General features: G+C 58.7%; 1 protein-coding gene across 12 annotated transcripts in view; it reads left to right on the forward strand.

Moving 5' to 3' along the window:
- The window catches only part of TPCN2 (two pore segment channel 2), an 84,131-nt gene that overhangs the window by 15,517 nt on the left and 48,802 nt on the right, over window positions 1-19,812 (forward strand). For 4 of the 12 annotated variants that reach the window (XR_004029710.1, XR_004029709.1, XR_004029711.1 and 1 more), the window contains exons 8-24: window positions 3,140-3,242; window positions 4,765-4,830; window positions 5,182-5,246; window positions 5,748-5,848; window positions 6,455-6,536; window positions 6,743-6,829; window positions 11,531-11,650; window positions 11,783-11,842; window positions 11,941-12,069; window positions 12,877-12,926; window positions 14,418-14,517; window positions 16,464-16,535; window positions 17,731-17,807; window positions 18,192-18,273; window positions 18,369-18,451; window positions 19,049-19,130; window positions 19,601-19,695. Coding sequence is in view for 6 of the 12 variants with exons in the window: in XM_030811408.1 (XP_030667268.1) it covers window positions 3,140-3,242; window positions 4,765-4,830; window positions 5,182-5,246; window positions 5,748-5,848; window positions 6,455-6,536; window positions 6,743-6,829; window positions 11,531-11,650; window positions 11,783-11,842; window positions 11,941-12,069; window positions 12,877-12,926; window positions 14,418-14,517; window positions 16,464-16,535; window positions 17,731-17,807; window positions 18,192-18,273; window positions 18,369-18,451; window positions 19,049-19,130; window positions 19,601-19,695 (1,454 nt within the window). In the remaining 6 variants the exon portion in view is untranslated. Of the gene's footprint in view, window positions 1-3,139; window positions 3,243-4,764; window positions 4,831-5,181; window positions 5,247-5,747; window positions 5,849-6,454; window positions 6,537-6,742; window positions 6,830-11,530; window positions 11,651-11,782; window positions 11,843-11,940; window positions 12,113-12,876; window positions 12,927-14,417; window positions 14,518-14,990; window positions 15,731-16,463; window positions 16,536-16,636; window positions 17,608-17,730; window positions 17,808-18,191; window positions 18,274-18,368; window positions 18,452-19,048; window positions 19,131-19,600; window positions 19,696-19,812 lie in introns of those variants that run through there. The other 8 variants (XR_004029713.1, XM_030811409.1, XR_004029712.1 and 5 more) reach the window with 8 other exon arrangements.

Raw genomic sequence — 19,812 nt, forward strand, 5'->3', positions numbered from 1 at the left:
GGGTGGTTCCTCTGGTTTCTCCTCCAGCCCTGTTCATCCTTCCTGACAACGAGGCTTGCCCTGCACCCTCTCTGACTGCAGCCCCCAAGGCTGCGCTGGCCTATTGGGAGGGCCCTCACTTCCCACGCCCTCTCCTGCCACTAGTCTCTCTCCCACCATATCCTCTTCTGTGGCTGCCCCAGGGCCCAGCAGCTCGTTGCTTTGTGGAGGCGTCTTCCTGTCCCCCACCCTGCTCCAGTGCTGTGTGTTTGTCCTTCTGTCCTGGCCTAGGGCACCATCCTCCTCGGGGCTGGGGCCACGCTGTGTCTCTGCGGCTTTGTCGTGGGAGTGGACAGTGCTCAGTCTGCGCTGCTGTTCCTGTTTGTGGCCGTGTTGGGGTTTGGTGTGTGTTGTCCAGAAAGGGAAGGCTGAAGCCTGTGTTCACACCCAGGGCGGAGTGGTCAATGAGCCCATGTGTGTGTGTGGAGTCTGTATGTCTGTGTGCATGTTTGTTTGTATGTGTGGGTGTATGGTGTCTGTGTCTGTGTGCGTGTTTGTTGTCTGTATGTGTGCATGTGTAGTGTCTGTGTGCATGGTGTCTGTATGTCTGTCTGCGTGTGTGGTGTCTGTGTGCGTGGTGTCTGTATGTCTGTGTGTGTGGTGTCTTATGTGTGTGTGGTGTGGTGTCTGTGTGCGTACATGGTGTCTGTATGTCTCTGTGTGTGTGATGTCTGTATGCCTGTGCATGTGCACGCATGTCTCTGTGTGTATATGTGTGTTTGTGTGCCTGTCTGTGGGTGGTGGGGGCAGCTGGGCTGTGGAGATGGAACCGGCTGACAGAATCTCAGGCCCTCCTCTGTGTGACCCTCCAGTGACCGCTGCAGTGAGCCCGTGCCAGGTGGATGGTATCAGTGTGGGTGTTGGAAGTGGCAACAGCCTCGGCCTTGAGGCCAGGGTGTGGTCCTCCGCCCCAGGAAAGCCGAGTGTCCCATCCCGAGGCACCTGGAAGGGTTGGCTCCTCCTCCAGGTGTGGGTGTCTGCCCTTCGAAGGGGACCTGGGGGAGCAAGGTGTGCCTTGTGTGAGGGGGTCAGAGTACTTGTCGTGGTCTTGGCAGGAGTCTGGATCCCTGTCTGAGGCAGGACTTGAGAGGAGCGTGGGATGGTGGCCAGCCCGTCCTGCCTTCCTTCCCCGGCCATCGTGCCCTGCCAGCCTGGCCTGGGGCTGTAGCCAGGCTGTGCTTCTGGATGGCCTGGCTGGCATCCCCGGCTCCTGCCGGCTGGGTGCAGCAGCTGCCTTGCTTTAGCTACCTTGGTGAGCGTGGTCCAGAGCCAGCCTGCTTGTCCTCTACTGGCTTTGCTGGTTGTGAAGCTCCGACCTGAATTGATTTCCAAGAACCGGGGTTGGTGTTGGGGTGTGCGGTCTCTAGCAGCCGTGATGGTGCTTCCCCACTTTACAGATGTTCTCAGGTCGGGGCTGTGGGCTGGCTTGGGTCCATCGCTGCTGGTTGTGGCAGGTTGGGTGGGAGCCCAGGGCTCCTCTGTGTCCCTGCAGAGCTGTGGCTTGGGCTGGGCAGGAGGTATGGGAGGTCACGCCTAGGGTCTGGAGTTGAATTGTAGAGGAGGAGCTGAATTGTAGAGGAGGAGCGTGAGGCCTGCTGGGAGGCACACAGTGTGGGGTGGGAGATGGGCCGGGGCAGGGCTACCTGCCTTGGGGAGTTCTGTCAGCTCTGTGGACCTCAGCGTCTGTTAGGTAGTGAGCCTCAGCTGGCTTGAAGCCTGGCCCTCGGTGGGCGCTCGGTGGGTTGCTTTCCGTTTGGGAACGTGGTGGTTTGACTGGGTGAGGGTGGGACGGGGGAGGCCCGGGAGGCCTCAGCCCAGCGCTCGGGTCCTGCCATCCCCGGTGACCACTGGAGGCCAGCCTGCCCTCCAGGCCTCGGAAGGTCTCGCTCTGCTCCTCCACTCTGGCTTGGGCTGAGGCCCAGGAGGGGCCCGCCTCGCTATCCCCAGCAGGGGAGCCTGTCCCTACCTGTGGCTCTGTGCCTGACAGCGCTCCCTGCCTTCTAACTTCCTCTCAGTGGCCCCTGTGCCCCCTCCCCCTAGCAGATTGTGGAGTCTTCACCAATTAGCTCACGTGTCCTTGGTAGCCCCTGACTGGGCAGACAAGGGGACGGTGCCATTTTATAGGTGAGGCCTTGGAGGCCTCGGTGCTATTGATGTGGCTTTGAGGCAGGAAAGGCGGCCTGTGCGAGAGAGAGTGGCCGTCACAGATGCCTCCATGCCAGGGCCTGCTTGCAGGGTCGCCCCTTGGCCAGCAGCTGGGATCATGGCTTTGAAACAATCCCTAAGAGAAGAGGTTGCTTTGTATGCTTTGTGTGCCAAGTCCCGCTGTGCCACCTGCCCCCACAGTTCATACAATGAGTCTGGTTTGTGGGAACCACCTATCTTCCAGCTGGGGGGTCTGGAGGCTTGGTAGGCAGAGGGTGCCCACGAGCCTGGCCTCAGTGAGAGCCCTGGGCCCGGAGTCTCAAGCGGAGTTGCTTTCCGAGCGGAAATGCTGCACGTGCCAGCTGTGTTTTGTGGCTGGGACCCCTCTCAGGAGGGAGAGAGGATAGGGACTCTGGTGTGGATGTCCCCTTGCCAATGGCTGTGATTCACCACAGCCATGGGCACAGTGCCACTGGGTCCCGTGGGTGGCCGAGGGCGGCCATGGGCCCTGACACACAGCCTCTAGAGCAGGCTTCACGAAGGGTCCAACCTATCCCACCCTGGCAGCCTGGGCCCCTCTGCTCCTCTTGCCCCTCCTGCCTCTTCCCTGTAGCCTCACTGCTCGCACAGTGCATGGCAGAGTCAGCTGTGAGCAGGCGAGGTGGCCTGAGGGAGGTCACTAGGCTGGCTGAGGGCTTTTTGTTGTGGTTCTGAGCCGGCCTGCTTCCAGGCGCCGTGTCCATGCAGGTGAGCAGTCTCCCTGGGTGCCCATTCTTGCACCCAGAGATCCTGAGTTCAGTCCTGTCTGGCCATGAGCTCAGCCTGCTGGGAGGCCACAGGGAGATGCAGGCTGGGCAGCAGGTGGATGGTTCCAGCCGGTTGGGTCCGGGGCCTGGAGCCCAGCCTGTGGGGTGGGGACCCAGTGGTGCCCTGGAGCTGTCGCTTCTGCTCTCAGCAGGATGATGGGCAGGACAGGGAGAGGCTGACCTACTTCCAGAACCTGCCTGAGTCTCTGACTTCCCTCCTGGTGCTGCTGACCACGGCCAACAACCCCGATGGTGCGTGCAGGGCCAGGGAGGGACCCTGGGGGTTGGTGAGCCCAGCATGGGGGTGCCGGTTTGGGCCGCTGAGCCTTAGAACCCCACGGGAGTGTCTGAGGCCTTTTTATCGATGAGTGGAGAAGAAAGGGTGACGTTTTCCTTCCTCTCCTTCTTTTCCTTTCTCTTCTTTTTTGTCTTGGTTTTCTTCTCCCTCTCTCTTGTCCCTTCTCTTTCCTTCTTTCCTTTTCTGTCTCATGCCTTTGCTTTCTCACTCCCTCCTCCCTTTTTCTTTTCGTTTCCTCTTCCTCCTCACTCCTCTGAGAAGCCGAAAGTGGCTGGTGTTCTTCATAGGGCGATGATGGCAGTGGTCAGAGGGGTCTCCTGGTGCCCTCCTACTGGAGATCAGTGGTCAGAGGGGTCTCCCGGTGCTGTCCTGCTGGAGCTGCACACACCCACTCTCCTGTTGCTGCCGAGGTTCAGCTGTGGGAGCCACTGGGCAGCAGCACGTGAGGGCCAAGGGTCTTACTGGCCATGATGCTCACCCTATGTGATGCTGATGGGGCCTCCGCTGCTCAGGTGCAGGTGTGGCCAGGATGGAGTCCACGGTCCTGGGCTTGGCTGTGGCCCAGCCACCCTGGCTGGTGCCTTTCATCTTGTGGACCCTGAGTGCTGCCTCTTGTGTCCTCTGAGTCCTAGCAAGTAACCGCAGTGGGAGCAGGACTGTCTGAGTCCTAGGAAGTGACCTCAGGGGGAGCAGGACTGTCTGAGTCCTAGCAAGTGACCTCAGGGGGAGCAGGACTGTCTGAGTCCTAGGAAGTGACCTCAGGGGGAGCAGGACTGTCTGAGTCCTAGGAAGTGACCTCAGGGGGAGCAGGACTGTCTGAGTCCTAGGAAGTGACCTCAGGGGGAGCAGGACTGTCTGAGTCCTAGGAAGTGACCTCAGGGGGAGCAGGACTGTCTGTGGGGAGGGCTGCAGGGAGGCTTTCAGCTCTGTGCGCAGATGGACATCCTCGATAGGTAGGGAGTTCCCCGTCCTGGAGGGTGTGTGAGCAGAGGCAAGAGATCGAATTTGGACAGGAATGCCTCTCAGCCCTCCCAGGAGACCTCCTTTCTTTTTTTTCTTTTCTTTCTTTCTTTTCTTTTTTTTTTTGTTTGAGACAGTGCCACGCTCTGTCACCCAGACTGGAGTGCAGTGGCGCAATCTCGGCTCACTGCAACCTCCACCTCCTGGGTTCAAGCGATTCTCCTGCCTCAGCCTCTCGAGTAGCTGGGATTACAGGCATGAGCCACCACACCTGGCTAATTTTTGTATTTTTAGTAGAGACGGAGTTTCACTATGTTGGCCCGGCTGGTCTCTAATTCCTGACCTCAAGTGATCCACCCACCTCAGCCTCCCAAAGTGCTGGGATTACAGGCGTGAGCCAACAAGCTCAGCAATGGAGACCTCCTTTCTATTGCAAAAGCAAATAGTGTAGGGTCAGGATGGGAGTGGGATCAGGTACTGAGGCTGTGAGTTTCTGTTATTTCTTTTTTCTTTCAGTGATGATTCCTGCGTATTCCAAGAACCGGGCCTATGCCATCTTCTTCATAGTCTTCACTGTGATAGGTGAGTGCAGGTAACGTGGCCAGCATTCTGTGACAGGATCCTGAGAGCTCAGGGACCGATACACCCTGCTCCCTCCACGACCTGAAACTTCACATCCATGTTTTTCACTCCAGAGATCACCCCAGGGATCCCCCGCCAACAGCTTCACCCCAGGGATCCCCCACCCCACGCTTTCTGTTCTGTCACCGCCGTTGACCTCGTCGTCCTCCTGCCCGTGACTGTCCTGGCCAGGCCACGTTTCCATTTGATAGGGGATGCCCCGGGTGCTGTGCGCTCCTGTGCCGGCCACGCTTGCGTTGGTTTTGCTGCTGTGCTGGTGGCGCCCCTGACCGTGGCTGTCTCTTCTTGAAGGAAGCCTGTTTCTGATGAACCTGCTGACAGCCATCATCTACAGTCAGTTCCGGGGCTACCTGATGGTGAGCGAGCTCTCCCATGCTGGCTGTGCCTAGAGCTGCCGGGAGGCCAAGCAGGGTGTGGCTTGAGCTGAGCAGCTGGGTGACCCTTGCCGGCCAGGCACCTGGTGGGACGGGAAGGCAGGGTTGCCACCTCCTGTGGATCAGCCGGGGATACACATGTGCTGTTGCTCTAGCCACTGCCAGAGATGGCAACTCCCAGGACAGCGGACCCTAAACCCTCTTGAGGGGGAGCCGGGGGCCCCCCCAACACACAGAGAAGAAACGTGGCCCAGTGTATTGTGCAGCACGCCCGTCAGACACCTTCCTGTGCGGCCTGTCCTGAGAGTCTGACCAATCCTCTCATTCCCGGGGGGTGAGGGGCTGCCCCCAGGCTGTGGGGAACTGGGCCCCCTCCAAGGCTGCCCAGACTCCCCCTCTGCCTGTTCCCCAGGGGAGGGACGGGTTGGGGGTTCTGAGCCGGGGGAGGGCTGATCCTGCTGTTCAGAGCCTTCCTCTTTGCAGAAATCTCTCCAGACCTCGCTGTTTCGGAGGCGACTGGGAACCCGGGCTGCCTTTGAAGTCCTGTCCTCCATGGTGGGGGAGGGAGGAGCCTTCCCTCCTGCGTGAGTGCTGGGTGTGGACCCTCTTCCCCCTGAGGGTGGCGCCGTGGCTGCTGGGCAGGGGCCAGGTGTTCATGAGGGGCTTCTCGTGCTCGGCCTGTGCCTCGCCCCTGCTGGCTGGCACCCGACTCATAGAAACCACCATGTGCCCCCTGGCGCTCTGTGGTTCCCGGCATCCTTGCCCTGAGTCCACGCCTTTGTCTTCGTGCCCCCCGGGGACCCTGGGCTGGTGAAGGGCCGAGTGGCCCGGCCTTCTTGTCCCCCTTTGTGCTCTTCCACCCTTCTGTGCTGACTTAGGCAGCAGAGCCAGAGGTGCGTGGGCCAGGTGTCCACACCACCGTCCTGCTTGGAAATGAGGGCAGAGAGCTTGAGGGACATTGCAGTGGAAGGTTCTGGTCCTGACTGCTCATAGTGGTGAAGTTAGTTTGCCCCTCCTCGGGGGGATGGCAGTGGCAGGACGCTCCTTACAGGGGCTCTTGGTTTGGCTCAGGCTGCAAAGTGGCTTCATGGCAAAGCTCAAGCCAGATGCCAAGGGCAGGAGGACCCAGGCCGGGATTCAGAGGGAGCTGAGCTGTCTGTGCTCACCGGGCTGTGGGTTTTTCCCTGCAGAGTTGGGGTGAAGCCCCAGAACTTGCTGCGGGTGCTTCAGAAGGTCCAGCTGGACAGCTCCCACAAACAGGCCATGATGGAGGTACCCGCCCCCTGCTCCCAGCCTCCTCTGGGCCCCTCCAGGGAGGTCACTTGGGCCAGCAGCCCCTTTTCAGGACTGGGGGTGTGGCTTCAGGTCACCTGCTGCGTTCATAGCCCCTCGGGGTGGGGTTGGGGCTGGGGGCGCTCACCTCCAAGGGCGCTCACCTTCCCTTGCGCCCCTGCTGACCTGTGCTCCTTCCTCTGCAGAAGGTGCGTTCCTACGGCAGTGTTCTGCTCTCAGCTGAGGAGTTTCAGAAGCTCTTCGACGAGCTTGACAGAAGTGTGGTTAAAGAGGTAACTGGGGCCACAGCCGCCCAGGGCGGATAGTGGGGGGCCTTCCAGTTTCCACTGCCCTTGATCACCTGGGGAACTCTTCTAATGATCAGTGCTGGGATTCACCTGCCAGGGATCCTGGCTCCTAGGATGGGAACTGGGAATGGAGATCTCTTTGGCTCTTGGAGATTGGGGAGATTTTTATGAAATTCACCAGAAACTAGCCTGAGCCCAGCCCGACACAAAGGAGTCTTCCAAATGGTCTTCTCGGTTTCCCAAGACAGACTCTCCTTTTCCTGTCTATCCTTCCTCAGGAGGTCCGCACACTGGTCCTCTCCAAGGCCTTTGTCTTTCACCCTTGACACTGGTTTACAAAGTTCCCAGGTGGGCCTCAGCATCCGACTAAGCTCTGTGTCCAGAAGGCCTGGGCCAGGTGGGTGGAGACAGTGGGACACAGCCCAGGTGCTCACAGGCAGTGTGGGGACAGCGCGGGGGCTGCCATTCCTGCTGCTCAGCCTCAGAGGACTGAGCCAGACCCTGGAACAGGGATGGGGCAGAGAGGTGGGGTGGCAGACGCCTGCCAGTTCTGTGTCACTTTTCTCGTTTGCTCAGGCTCCTGGGATGGCACCACAGACTGGGGCAGGGGCAGGGCTGAAGCAGCAGACATTTGTCATCTCACAGTCCTGGCCATCAGTCCGAGGCCAAGGTGTCACAGGGCTGGTTCCTCCTGAGGCCCCTCTCAGTGGCTTATAGGCATTGTTCTTTCCCTGTGTCCTCACCTGAGGCCTCTCTCCATGGCCTGTAGATGCCACCCTCTCCCTGTGTCCTCACTTGAGGCCTTTCTCCGTGGCTGTAGACATCGCCTTCTCCCTGTATCCTCACGTGGTCATCCCTCTGTGTGTCATCTCCTCTTCTTATAAGGACCCTATTCAGATTGGATTAGGGCCCATTCTAATGGCCTTGTTTTAACTAAATTACCTTTTAAAAGGCCCTGTCTCCAAATATAGTCACATTCTGAGCTACTGGGGGTTAGAGGCTAAAGATACAAATTTTGAGGGAGACAAAATTCAGCCCACAGCAACTGTCACCTGCTTCAGGATTCCTTGTCGGCCTCTTGGCTGCAGGCCCCTGTCAGAGGTGGTTCTCTAAAAAACATGTTTTCCTAAGGTCCTTCCAGACCTCTGGAGATAGGACCTGCCCCAGCCTGAGCTTGAGTGCCATGCACTCGTCCCCATCGTCACTTTGGGCATCCTCTTTAGGGCTGCATTCCTCAGTGTGGCACCCCCAACCCCTTGAGGCATATGGGCGATGAGTGTTGTGAGGAGCAGCAGGTGGCACTTTGAATATTCACGCCATCAAATCTCTGTTTGGGACAAGGCTGGGCAATGTGGTATCAACTTAAGGTGGACTTGAAGATATGAAATAAATTTTACCAGGTGCAGATTTCGCAGAAACTGTGCAGATGGTCCTCAGATGACAGAAAATTAAGAAGCACCGTTCTAGATAAAGGCGCTTGTCCTAGGGCCAGAGGTGTTTGGGGCTCAGGAAGCAGCTCTTAGTGGCTGTTGTAGGCTAGGTTTGCTGTGATCCGGCCCCTTCCAGGGGCAGGCAGACACAGGCCAGGAGAAGCCAGTCATCCTAAAGGTTCTGGAAAGGTGGTTTTCGTTCCTCATGCTTTGCTCCTGGTGTGCTCTGGGCCATCTGGGCTCTCCCTGGGCAGTTGTTGCTGTTCCCTAGGGCGCGGTTGAGTCCTGGTTGTCCAGTCCCTTTTCCAGTGTCAGGATTTGATGAGACCTGGAAAGAAGTTCCTCCTGCCGTGATGATGTGGGGGAAGGGCGGATGGATTGCTTCCTCCTGTGATGATGTGAAGGAAGGGTGGATGGATTGCTTTGGCCATGACCCAGTAGAGCAGCTCCTGTGCGCACAGGAGTGGGGAAGGCCCAACATGCAGGCCTGGCCTGATTCCCTGCCTGGCCGTCTTCCTGGAGGTCCCGGTGATGCTCTTCCCAGGGCACCGAGCGCTGGGCTTTGAGATGGGAGTTTAGGTTCCACAGGTTCTGGGAGCTGCGACATCCTTAATCCGGTTTTCTGACACCTTCTTTCCTCAATAATGCTGACTGCAGAGGGGAGGCTGTCGCCCCTCAGTACTGTAGGGATTGGTTCTAGGACTCCATGTGGATACAAAATCCATGGATGTTTAAGTCTCTTACTTAAGATGATGTAGTGTTTACATGTAACCTACACACATCCTTCCATATACTTTAAATCATTTCTAGAGTACTTAGAATACCTAGCACCTAGGAATGGGTGGGAGTTTGGGGAATAAGGGTAAGAAAACCTGTACATGCTCTGTACAGACGCTTTTTCCCCTGAGTGTGTTTTGATCTGCAGTTGGTTCAGTCTGCGGACACAGAGCCCGCTGATGTGAAGGGCTGGCTGAGCTTTAGTTTGGGAGGCAGATGCTTCTGGGATTGCTCAGATTTGGGGCAGCCTGTGGTTTTGGAAGCACAAAGAGGTGCTTTCTTGGCAGGCTGACGTCATGGGAGCTCCAGCCTTTTCGAGAGCCCTCCTGTGTGGGGTCAGTGCCTGGGCGTCAGCCTGGCCGTGGCCAGGGAGTCGGTTGGTGCTTGCTGGTGAGCTTCAGAGAAGGTGCCCTGCCTGCTGCTGAAAGAAGTCTCCTCTTCATGTGAGAAGCTTTTGGGGTTAAAAATGTAATGGTCATTCATTATAGACAACAGAGGGAAGTGGGAAAATCCACCTCACTGGCTTTCTACCCAGAGACAACCACTTTAGTCATATCAGTTATTTCTCAGTTACACAGCTAACATGAACACCTTCTCCTTGTAACAATTTAGACACAATAGATAATGCTAAAATCTCTCTTGGCCAAGGTGTCAGTCTGGGTTAAACAGAAAGTGTCGTATACGGAAGTGGCAATTACGATAAAAGTGTAACTGTAAGATGTAAGGAAACTGTGTGGTGTCCTCGGGCTGAGGGGAGTGCATGAGGAAGGATGGACCTGGAAGGGGACCCTCTGAAGCCGGGGTTTGGACCTCTTGAGAGCAGGTGTGGTTTCGCCCACGGGAATGCAGAGATGTTCACTGGCTTCCCTGGGCTGCGGTTGGTCTGTGGTCACTGGGTAAGCAGGAGGCGACCCTCCCGGGTGCAGCAGGCCCAGGCTGTGAGCAGGCAGTGGCGTGGTCCTGCCGAGGGAATTGGATGCCAGTGCGAGCAGGTGGCCTTTGGGCACGGGTTTCTACATTGAGGACTGTGGGAAGCTGGGAAATTTTCAGGAGATCAGGCTGTGGCTGTAGGTCGCCTGGGGACTGTGTGTCTCGGACAGAGCGTGTCCAGATGTGCTTGACACCATGCCCCGATCCACGCCGTAGCATCCGGAAACCGCAGGGGAGGCTTGCCCTCCTGCCGTGTCCCTCCACCTGCCCTCCTGCCGTTTCCCTACACCTGCCCTCCTGCCGTGTCCACCTGCCCTCCTGCCGTGTCCCTCTGCCCTCCTGCCGTGTCCCTCCACCTGCCCTCCTGCCGTGTCCCTCCACCTGCCCTCCTGCCGTGTCCCTCCACCTGCCCTCTTGCCATGTCCCTCCACCTGCCCTCCTGCCGTGTCCCTCCACCTGCCCTCCTGCCATGTCCCTCCAGCCCCTCCGCTCACTCCCGCTCACTGTGGATGAGACGCTGAAAGGGACCGTGCCCGTTGTGGCAGAGTGCGTATCGAGGAGGATATCGGGAGCCGAGAGGAAGTTCGCTGATCATTGGCACTGCCAGTTTGGGTCTCACTGGAGAATAGGCACTCTATTCAACTGGATATTTTGGTGTTTTCCTTCCAGACTTTTCCCCGTGTAATTTCAGGCATTCGTAGTTACCCGGGGAGACAGTTGCTTTGTTCTTCTTTGATGTATACATGAAGCATTGCGATTTTCACTCCTCAGCCTGCCTGTTCACGCAGCCATGTCTTCTCGCCCTCTCCATTTTCATATGGGCTTTTTGGGGGGATGAGCTGTAGCCACATTTCGCATGTGGCTGTGGAGTACTTGACACGTGGCTGTTGCCACCAAAGAACTGAGTGTTGAATTTCGTTGCATTGAAATTTTCATGAAATAGCCACCAGTGGTCAGTGGCTCCTGTGTGGGACAGCGGATGCAGGTCCCTTTGCTGAGAAACGTTTAGGCTGTTCCCCTTGTTGACCTCATGCACACACGGGCGTGTCTCAAGGAGGCTGCTGAACGTGGGAAGTGCCGGGTCTCACGAGGGTCCTGACAGTGGCAGCGTCTGCCCGCCTGCCCCTCATTGCCTTCTGCTGCTGCTGGCCCACAGTACAGGAGTCAGTTCTATGCTAAGTTTCTGTAGCTATGAGCATATCACTTACATGTGTTTTTTCACACAGCTTTTTTTTTTTTTTTTTTTATATCAGGGTGACACTTTGCATACGTTTAAGGTGACTCTAATATCACAACATGTTTTACTTACAGCCTCAGTGGACATTTCAGTTGCTTCTATTTCTCTTTGGGTGTTACAAAGACCACTGAGATGAACACCTTTGTGTATAAAGCGATGTCTGTCTGGGATTATTTCCTGTGGCTGGATAGATAGGACGGGAAATGGAGTAGGAAAAAATCAAATCCCAGAATAAGAGGGCTTGAGCATTTTGGGGCTGTAACAGCCACAGCTGCTGGCCTGTGCTTCTGAGCGTGTGTGTTCCTTGCCCAGCACCCGCCGAGGCCCGAGTACCAGTCTCCATTTCTGCAGAGCGCCCAGTTCCTCTTTGGCCACTACTACTTTGACTACCTGGGGAACCTCATCGCCTTGGCAAACCTCGTGTCCATTTGCGTGAGTGTGGATTTGCCCCAGAGCTGGCATGGAAGTGCCTGTTCCCACCCACCTTGCACGGGAGCCTGCCCCTCCTGCCTCGCCCAGCGCTGTGCTGGGCCAGCCGGCAAGCCCTCTGCTCTGGCTTTGCAGGTGTTCCTGGTGCTGGATGCAGATGTGCTGCCTGCTGAGCGTGATGACTTCGTCCTGGGGGTAGGTTCTGAGCTGCCCACTTGTCAGGGCCAGGGTGAGGCTGGGCAGGGCTGGCAGCCCTGGGGTCCAATGCTGGGTGCCTCTTCTGTCCCTTTCAGATTCTCAACTGCATCTTCATCGTGTACTACCTGTTGGAGATGCTGCTCAAGGTCTTTGCCCTGGGCCTGCGAGGGTACCTGTCCTACCGCAGCAACGTGTTTGACGGGCTCCTCACCATTGTCCTGCTGGTAAAGTCGGCGCGTCTGAGGCCGGCCTCTCCTGGGCGGGTGGGTGAGCGCCACCTGGGCTCTGTGCTAGCCCATCTCAGGCCTCCCCTGAGGACCAGAGGCTGTGGGAAGGTGGGCTCCTGCTGTCAGTGGTGAGGGCTGGCTTCCCTGCTGACCGAGTTGCTCAGTGGGCAGCTGGTGGGGGCTTTAGGAGGCTGGGTTTCTATTGCATCCGAGTGTCATGGGGGGCAGGCTGCCACTCCCGACCCCAGGGGAAGCCCTGAAGGACCCGTAGCCCTGGCCAGCGACTCCAGCCCAGGGCACAGCCTCTAATGTCACTGATAGATGGTGTGACCTCAGCATGGGTGGAGCGAGGGGCCAGGGGCTCTCAGGCACCAGGGTGTTCTCAGGAAACGCTTACACTTCTTTTCCCCAGACCCTGTGGGAGTGAGGGCATGTCACACTCAGTGTGTGTGTCACAAGCAGCCACATCAGAGTGACGTTTGCTGTAGCCAGCAGGCCCCTCGGCACACGGGTGAAGAGAAATTTGAGAAGGGCCCTGAGGTCTGTCCTTAACTCAGTATCTTCTCTTGCCACCTCTGCCACCCCAATCTGTGCAGTCCCCCGATTCCTGAGACCAGGGTGTCATTCCAGCTGAAAGAAGTCCTGTCATCTGGAACCAACCCATGGGGTGCAGGACCAAGCTCTGATTTCTCCCCAAAAGCCCCTTTTGGGGAGAATGTGTTAGAGATGAGCTTTATAATTCCTTTAAGGGCCGCCCAGATTAGTGTTGCTGTAGCGATGCCTTCTTTTCTTTTGTAATTAAAGGTTTTGGAGATCTCAACTCTGGCTGTGTACCGATTGCCACACCCAGGCTGGTATGTGACTGGGCAGAACCGAGGGCGGCTACAGCAAACAGCACCACCACCTAGCGCCCCTGGGAGGGTCTCAGTGGTGTCCAGGGGGCCAGGTCTGCTCTGACTCTAGGGCAGACCTGGTGATGGTGGAATGGGTGGGCCGATCCCACAGCAGAGGCTGTGTCGGGGCAGGGCCCTGCCGTCGCTCTGGGGGTCCTCTCTCCAGAAGCTGACACCTCGCAGGCTGTGGAGGGAAGCCGTTGTTCCCCCTCGGAGATGCCCTCCAGGGCAGCAGTGGGCTCCGCCTCCCAGCACACATGCTGGGGGCTGGCAGCAGAGATGCCCCTGGCTCAGGTCTCAGGGGACCTGTGACCACTGGGATTTGGCTGGGCCCCTCTGCTGGCGGGAAGGTCCTTGGGAGAGCCCCTGCCTCACAGTGTGACCTTGAATCATTGCCTACCACTCTGGACGTCACTTTAGTCCCCTTAAAATAGTGGAGCCAGGGGCCCGGGGTTCACTGAACTCTGAGGCTGTGTGCTGATTCCCCACTGCCCGGGGTTCTGGCCACGAAGAGACAACCTGGGCAGGGACCCTGGAGCCTCGTGGCACTGCAGGGCCATCAGCCAGTCTGCTTTGCCCTGAGAGCATGGCTCCGGTGTGCCCGTGATGAGACAGGAAGGGTGGGGCCCAGGGCCCAGCCTCGGCCCTGTGGTTAGGCCGGGCTCCTTGGGTCTCTGTGTGCTCTGTCATCTACCCCACTGCCTAGGGAGCAGCTGGGAATCGCTTGGTGGGGATGGGGACGGTGAACAGCAAGAGCCTTGCTATTCCGTCACCTCCCTAGGAAGTCCCCCAGGACTTACCTCAGGAAGACAGGCAGTGCCACCATGCTGCGCCATGGGGCTGGCATTGCCTCGTCTTTTCGTGTGCACCGAGCATGCCAGCTGCACTTTGTTCTGAGTCATTACTTTGGGTGGCTGACACTCTGGATGAGAATGGGTTTGAGTTTCAACAGAAAATGAAAGCATGGAAAGACCATGAGGGATGCCACACGGGGTGTGGGTCAGGGACGGGGTCAGGGTCAGGGTCATGGGACAAGAGGTGGGCGATGGGGGCAGGAACCAGGGGATGGGGCTGGGGCAGGAGACCGGGGCAGGAGACATGGGCTCACCCAGTTCTGCTGGGGCCTGAGCTGGAGCAAGTCGCGGTGTCTGGAACCTCTATGCCCTCCCGTGTGGACGGAGGGTCTGTGTAGAAGGAGGGCTGGCTGGGAAGGTGTTGGGGGGATGGGGGGTCGCTCCGGGGCTGCAGGTGGAAGCGGAGCAGTGAGTGGCCCAGGCCCCGTCCTCTCGCTGCCCTGCAGAGGCTTTTCTGCTCGGTGTTGGCTGTGGGATGCACTCCCGTCATGCCCTGTTGCCCTTCCTGTGCCTCCGTCCAGGAGCCCACGCGTCTCCTTGTCTCCTCCCTGTGGGGCTCCTGGGCCTCTCCCAACCTGCCTCCCATGTCTCTTCCCAGGAGGCCGGAGATGCTGGGCCTGCTGTCGCTGTGGGACATGACCCGCATGCTGAACATGCTCATCGTGTTCCGCTTCCTGCGCATCATCCCCAACATGAAGGTGTGTGCCGGCCCCACCCCCACACTCGCCCCGCCCTCCTGGTTCACGCTGCTGCGTTGCTCCAGGGTGGGTGAACCTGGGGCAGGAAGGGCCTGAGGACTGTGCCCGTCACCCTGGGCTCCCTGGCTGCACCCTCAGCTCTCTGCCGTGTTCTTGTGACGCTGGGGTAGGGTCATTAGAAGCGGGAGAGCCCAGCCCTGCATTTCTGGGTGGGGAGAGCAAGGCCGGCAAGGGCGTGGCGGGTGCAATGCTTTGGCCAGTAGCAGGAGCTCCTTGGGGCCGGAGCCCTGGACACCAGTGCTCCCCCACGTCTCTGAGGTTCCCAGAAAGGCCTTTGCCATGGCTCCCAGGGTGCTAGTAGTGAGGGGCAGTGGTACCCCTGGCCAGGGAGCTCGTTTCCAAGATCCCCTAATGCAGGCACAGGTGGCTCATGACCATCTCTGAGCGCTGGTTTCTCTTAATGCACCAGTTAGGAGCAGTGGGCACCTTGAAGAGGCAGGCAGGCAGAGGTTGGGGGTCTGGGCCTTGCTGCTTCTGGCACCATGTCCTAAGACCCATATTCTGAGTGTCCAGGTCCCTCCTCTGTCCCCGTTCATCCTTCCTCTGAGCTGTGCACCTGTCCCACCTGGCAGTACGTCCCACTTGGAGGCAGCTCAGGGGTCCTGAGCCTTCCTAGGGGGCTGCTGTGCTGGGACCTTCATACATACACATGCGCACACATGTTCACACATAATTACAACCATACAGGCACAATCATACATATATACAATACAGCCATGCACACGTGATCTCACACAACCACACATGTGACCATGCACATGCATATACACACACAGTCACAGGCACACACGATCATACACAGTCACACATACATGATCACGTTTGCATACAATACATATCATCATGCACATACACACGTACATTAATACGTACTCCCGCATCACCGTATGCACAGATAATCACATGCAAATATCCATGTGAACTCGTGCCCGTGTAAGACGCATGATCGTGTGTGCACACATTGCATGCAGATATCCATGTGAATTCGTGCCCGTGTAAGACGCATGATCGTGTGTGCACACATCGCATGCAGATATCCATGCGAACTCGTGCCCGTGTAAGACGCATGATCATGTGTGCACACATCCACAGTAAGGCCGCAGTGCCATCCACAGGTTCTTGGAAACTGTGACTTTAAGGGAAATGACGCACAGCAGGCCCTGGAATCATGGCGTTTTGCTTGAAGTCGCAGTTTCCCAGGACCTCTCACATGAGTATATACGTGCTCACGATGACACGCACGTGTGCACACGTACATGCTGACTGGTCTCCACTGTGGCGTTCAGCTGTGTTGTCTAATTTGGATTCCTCAGGTGGGTTGATGGGGCTGATGTGAAAGCCTTTCTCCCGGCTAGGCTGTGATGAGGAGGAGCGGCTCTTTGGAGCTGGGGCCTCCCTGCTGGTTCTCAGAGGCTCCTTCTCAGACTCAGTTCCTGCGGGTGCTCCTGCCACCTCTAGCTCTGCATTGTTTTGGTGCCTCCAGGCCACAGAGTAGCTGACCCACCCGCAGTGGGTTGGGAGGGAGAGAAGGGCTTCCTACAGGGACTTGAAGTCAGTGCTTGAATGAGGCTGGGGTGGAGGTGTTGGGATGCGGGAGTGGGTGAGTGAGTGCGTGCAGGTGGCGATGCAAGCGTGTGTGAATGCGCGTGGGTAGATGTGGGTGTTGGGGTGCGAGGGTGTGTATAGGTGGACGTGGGGGCCTGACAGGCTGTGTGGGTGTGTAGAGGTGTGTGGGGGTGGCTCTGGGTCCAGGTGTGTGTGTGTGGGTTGGTGGCCATTGGCCTGCCCCATCTTGCCTTTCTGTCAGGGTCAGCGTGGTGGGCCGGGATGGCGTCCCCTCAGCGGGGCCAGGAGGAGTAAGGGCTGTGCTCTCTTCCTGTCCTCAGCCTATGGCCGTGGTGGCCAGTACCGTCCTGGGCCTGGTGCAGAACATGCGTGCATTTGGCGGGATCCTGGTGGTGAGTCCCAGGCTGCTGCTGGTGGCGGGTTATGCACTGGAGTGGGAGGCTGGGAGACTGGCGGAAGGCAGTGCCGGGCGGGCTCACTGCTCTGTCAGCAGGAAGGTTCTTGGGTTCGGACGGCAGCAGGTTCCTGAGGCCAGGGAAGTACAGGGTTGGGGTAAGAAGCCAGAGGCATCCCCTTCTTTGCAGAGCAGGGAGCTCGGGGTGGTGTGGCTGGTGGCCCTGCCTGAGCATGCTTCCCTCCCATGGCAGAGACTGTTTGGTGATTTTTGAGTCTCTCATGTTTTCTGGGTTGTGGATCTTGTTGAGAAACTAATGACAGAAATTTGAGAGGCGCAGGGCTTTGCCTCCAGGGACCCCAAAGCCTGCACAAGCCCTGGGATGAGGACTTGGTCGAGGCTCCTTTCTTAAAGGGATTTCAGGGACTCGCAGCCACATTTGCTGAGCGAGAACTGTGGGACGCCCCGGCCCCTCCCCGGGGGCCAGCATTCCAGCTGAGGAGCCCATCTGCTCTGCCTGGTGGCCGGGCTTGGGCAGGAGAGGGGCCCGTGACCAGGCAGGCCCCAGATCCGCTCTGTGCGGAGTGACAGGAGGCGCCCTCTGCAGGAAGCCCGGCCACACTTCAGCAGTTTTGCCATTTTATTCTGACCACCTTGACGTAGGGACCACTGGGGTGAGAAGGTGTGTCTGGGGCTGCGGGGTGCTCTGGGCTGGACCCCAGCTGTGCCTTGCACCTTTGGAAATAGACGCTGGGAAGAGAATCTTGCCTCAGGTGCTGTCTGCCCAGCCCCCTAACTTGCACAGCAGAGGAAACTGAGGCTCAGAAAGGGGACCAGGTTAGCCTGGGCGTGTACCCCTCCACTCTCTGCTGACACACGTTAGGGACAGGCCTGGGGTGGGCGGGCAGCCTGTCCCCTAACTGTGGCTGCCAGGGTACCTGGGGGCAGGGCCCTGATTCCCTTAGGAGCTCCGTGACTACCCCTGCCTGAGCCCCACTGTGTCTGTGGACCCGCCAGCCCTGGGGGAGGCCAGCTGTGTGTGTTTTGAAGTAGCAGCCAGGCTGGAATCCCAGCCCTGGGCAGAGGGTCCTGGCCTCACAGGCATCCTCTGGCTTTGCGGTTCTGTCTGGGGAGGGGGGTGGCGGGTGCACCCATGGGTGAGGCTGACCAGTCCCCGGCTCCTGGCCCGCCAGGTGGTCTACTATGTATTTGCCATCATTGGGATCAACTTGTTTAGAGGCGTCATTGTGGCTCCTCCTGGAAACAGCAGGTGAGGTGGGGTCTGAGGTGCCACAGGGAGTGTCTCAGGGGTGCTGGGGTGGGCGGGAGGCCTTGGCGGTGGCCTCGGTGGGCTCAGCATCTCAGGAGGGGAGGGTGTTCTCCCAGTCCCTTCGTCTCCTCCCTCCACCCCCTTTTCCCGACCCCCAATTTCCACCTCCGCTCCACACCTCTCCCAGGAGCCCTTGCCTGGAGTCTGCTAAACACATTTCTCGTGGCCTGCTCAGAGCAGCACTTTCCCTGCCCCCTGACCCTCTGTATCCCAATTTGGACCTTCAGGCCAGGCTGAGCACGCCAGCAGAGGAAAGGGGTGTAAGGTATCAGGCCTCAGAACCTGGAGCCCCCGCCCCTGACCCAGGTGTGTTGTGTCCCCCAGCCTGGCCCCTGCCAATGGCTCGGCGCCCTGTGGGAGCTTCGAGCAGCTGGAGTACTGGGCCAACAACTTCGATGACTTTGCGGTGAGCCCTGCGCCCTGCCCCAACGCCCTGCTCCCTGGGCTCCTCCCCTCCCCACCTCCTGGGCCCTCCTGGACTGCTGGTCTCTGCCCCCGCAGGCTGCCGTGGTCACTCTGTGGAACTTGATGGTGGTGAACAACTGGCAGGTGCTCCTGGATGCGTATCGGCGCTTCTCGGGCCCGTGAGTCCCCGTCTCCCTGACAGCGGTGATTCTCCGTGCAGCCTGTCCCTCCGTGCAGCCTGGGGCTCCCTCACCTCTAGGCACGCTGCACCTGCACTGCGTGGCTGGGACAGGGACTCAGGCCTTGACAGGGAAGTCGGCCAGCGTGGCATCCTGGCTCGCCTTGCCCCTGCCCCCTGCATAGCCACATCGTGACTCTCAGGATGGTGGCCAGTGACTCTGGGTTTACACCTCCTGGAGGTCGTTGGTGTGTTTGGGGCTTCTGAGGAATTCCACGGGGGTGGGGGAGCCCCAGGAAGGCTGAGTGAACGAGATAATTCAGCTCTGAGCTTGAAGAGCTCAGACTGGCCCCAGCAGATGGTCCTGGTTTTTAATCCCAGCACCGCCTCCTGCTGGCTGAGCTACCTCGGCAGCTTGTTGCACATTTCTAGGCCTCGGTTGGGTTGTTTCTGAGATGGAAGTAGTAACATGCTCTGCATCATGGTGTGTGTGGGCCAGCTGCCCGAGAGCCGTCCTGGCCATGCCGCAGCGGTGTTTGTATCGAGTGCTCTTGCTTTGCTCATCGTGGTTCACGGGGTGGGTCTCTGTCCTCCACAGGTGGTCCAAGATCTATTTTGTATTGTGGTGGCTGGTGTCGTCTGTCATCTGGGTCAACCTGTTTCTGGCCCTGATTCTGGAGGTATCAGAGATTCCCACCCAGGCTGTTCTCCGTGGTCGTTTGTTTCTAATTCACTCTCGATGGGCCTGAGGCCACCGGCCGGGCCTGCCTGGGACTTTGATGGGATAGTCGTGCTGGGTTAGGCGGGTCCTGAGTGAGGCCGAGCCCTTCCTGTGGGGCTCAGTGCTGCCCACCCTGGCTGCTGGGGCCTTGGGGAATGCTCCTGACATCCGGGCTGCTGGGGCCTTGGGGGGTGCTCCTGACATCTGGGCTGTGGGGATTCTCAGGCCCCCAGGTCGGGCTGAGGAGGGACTTGGACAGCGGCTCCAGGAGGAGCCAGCAGCCTCGTGGGGCCTGTGCTTGGGTGTCCAGGGTGAACGGCTCAGCCCCCTCAGCGGGTGCCCTGTGGCTGACCCTGGAGGGGCCAGGGATGGGGCAAGGCTGCTTTCACTCGGGGCCCACACTCACTGGCCACTCCTCCTGCTTGCCAGAACTTCCTTCACAAGTGGGACCCTCGCAGCCACCTGCAGCCCCTTGCTGGGTCCCCGGAGGCCACCTACCAGATGACCGTGGAGCTCCTGTTCAGGTGTGTGGGTGGGGAAGGTGCTTCTGTGTGGCCCCCTGGGGTGTGAAGCCAAGAGCTGGGGGGTGGAGGGGCCAAGGCAGCGGGCAGGCCCTGATGACCCTCCTCCCCGTCCGCCCG

This window comes from Nomascus leucogenys, chromosome 4, assembly GCF_006542625.1.
Source record: "Nomascus leucogenys isolate Asia chromosome 4, Asia_NLE_v1, whole genome shotgun sequence".
NCBI lineage: Eukaryota > Metazoa > Chordata > Mammalia > Primates > Hylobatidae > Nomascus > Nomascus leucogenys.